The sequence below is a fragment of the Megalops cyprinoides genome, chromosome 18, assembly GCF_013368585.1.
Source record: "Megalops cyprinoides isolate fMegCyp1 chromosome 18, fMegCyp1.pri, whole genome shotgun sequence".
NCBI lineage: Eukaryota > Metazoa > Chordata > Actinopteri > Elopiformes > Megalopidae > Megalops > Megalops cyprinoides.
This window is the reverse complement of record NC_050600.1, coordinates 8858029-8860211: the sequence shown is the minus strand read 5'-3', so window position 1 is coordinate 8860211 and position 2183 is coordinate 8858029. Positions and strand designations below refer to the sequence as shown.

Sequence of the window (2183 nt, the reverse complement as noted above, 5' to 3'; positions counted from 1 at the left end):
GTAACTGAGTTTCCCAGCTCTGCGTTAAGAAGCACAGACAGGTGATAGATCGATGTCACATGACGTCTTTCAGTTGTGTAATACCACACACCTTACACTACCTGTACACAGGGCACCAGACAGTCCCATCTTTCACAACCAGATAATCACACTTCACAGTCAGTTTTAGCAGCCTCCTCCCTTCAGAATAATGATGTCACTGGGAACAATGGAACGCACGAAGGCTCGTGGCGGAAACAGCTTCATTCAGAACACAGAGAAGCACGTGAGAGATGACCAACGGTCACCTTGTGACAAAGCAAGCCTCCGGCAGTGAGAAAGTGCCACCCAGAGCGCAGGAATCCTCCGGGGGCAAATGAAAATATCCACACTCCGCAATGACCGCTGGGCTGCAGAGACACAGCCAGACAAGCAGCCTTATTGATTTGCTGCAGGCAGATGGAAGATTAGCTTTTACAACCACAGCCCTAAAGCTATAACAGAAAATTTTCCCAGCAGGAGAGGCAATTCAGTGCCGGGGACAGAGCATATTACATGCTGCTGTTCTTCGTGGACAAAATGGGTCATTAAAAGTTATAAAACGACAGTGCCAACATTGTCTCCTTTTTAAGACATACAGTAAACAGCCTTTGCCAGACCCAGAGAAATACTACCTCTGAGGCAGGCAGAACAGCATGGGTGCCATCAAAAGCATGATTATCTGATCTCAAATCAAAAAGGTATAAGGGGTTTGTGAGGGCTCAACCAAAAACTCTGATCCAGCCCTGCCATCTGGAGGGAAGCTGCTGACAGACTCATATTTAAATCAGGGGCAAAAAAATCCTGAAACTAGCAGTTAGGGTGTCAAGGTGTTGCTCCATCAGACAGCCTCAAAGGAGCGATAGAACTGGAATACCAATGATTCACCCACACTGTTGCAGGATTCCACAGACTGCTCTGATAGAATTCAACTGCTGGGAAGAAAGGAGAAGAATACGAATCGTTTCACCTGGTGTTGCCGTTTGCTTGGCTCGGCATATTAGGATTCCTTACTGTTGAAAGGCGACAATCATTACTGCACCCTCCCTGTTATTAATCACACCATCTGCAGAGAGCGAATGTAGTGTATGGTGCGAAGCTCTGCTTTGTGATTGGATCATGGACAGGAAAAGGGGGTGTGGCTTACCTTGCTCTTCTCCTGCTGGAGCTCGATCTGTATGTCTGTCAGCTTGGTCCGCAGCTCCTCATTGGCCGCCTGCAAGGTGTCGATCGTAGCCTCCGGCTTTTCGGCTTTCGCCCGGGGCTTTTTAGACCCGGATGTCACCGACATCTTCGCCCCCGCTTGAATTCCTCTCAGTCCGTCGAAAGTCCAGAATCAGACAACAGCGCGTCGGTCATGCGTAAACTTCGACTGCGGTCAAAGGGGACTTCAAAAAGCTTCTGGCCATTGTCACCATCATCACTGTCAGTGTCGCCACCAGCTGCTCCTCTTCTGTCCTGCACACAGACATCACAACACCGGGTGAAATGCTTTTAAATTTAACAAGAATCACCTACGCTCTCTCTCTAAGGGCCTATTGTCCCAAGCAGCGTTAAAAGCAGCTCAGCCTGATTTAACTACACCACCAACCCCTTTTTATCACTGAAAGTTACAGACAAACCACACTGCATTTAGACTCAATCTACCTCTTTCTTTAAAAAGAGGAGAGGTGTTGTCTGCACACAGTGCAAAGCGGCTAAGGGATTTCAGCTGTTTTGTGCTGCACCGTAACCCAATTTGTAGTCCTGAGTCTTTAACTGGGCAGTCGAACATTCCACACAAATTAAGAAAGGGGCAGATTGAGAGAGTGGATGTTTCGGTGGATGGCGAAAGAAGCACTGCATGTATATAATGAAATGACATTAAATTATGTTTATATAAGATGAACAAACAGTGGATTCTGGGCACAATTATGATCAGAGTATTTAATCATAAAAACAAGCAAAGTTATATTATATATGTATATGTTGTATTATAATGAAACTACTCAATATATACCACACAATGATAATGATACAGAGGATTTAAATACAAACACCAAATAGTACACATTACAAAGGAAACTTGACTTTGTGTTATTACTGTTTGTGAGCCCAACCAATCACACAGCACAAAGGACTGTGACTTAAGTGACCCCAGCCAATCACTTTCTTGCATAGCTATG

At 45.4% G+C, this 2183-nt stretch overlaps 1 protein-coding gene across 1 annotated transcript in view; it reads right to left on the bottom strand.

The window, feature by feature from the left end:
* Positions 1–1470, bottom strand: part of LOC118793182 (janus kinase and microtubule-interacting protein 1-like) — a 37711-nt gene extending 36241 nt beyond the window's left edge. The window contains exon 1 of the mRNA XM_036551236.1: positions 1166–1470. Coding sequence (XP_036407129.1) covers positions 1166–1309 — 144 coding nt within the window. The 5' untranslated portion in view covers positions 1310–1470. The remainder of the gene's footprint in view (positions 1–1165) is intronic.
* Between the last annotated feature and the right edge of the window lie 713 nt (positions 1471–2183).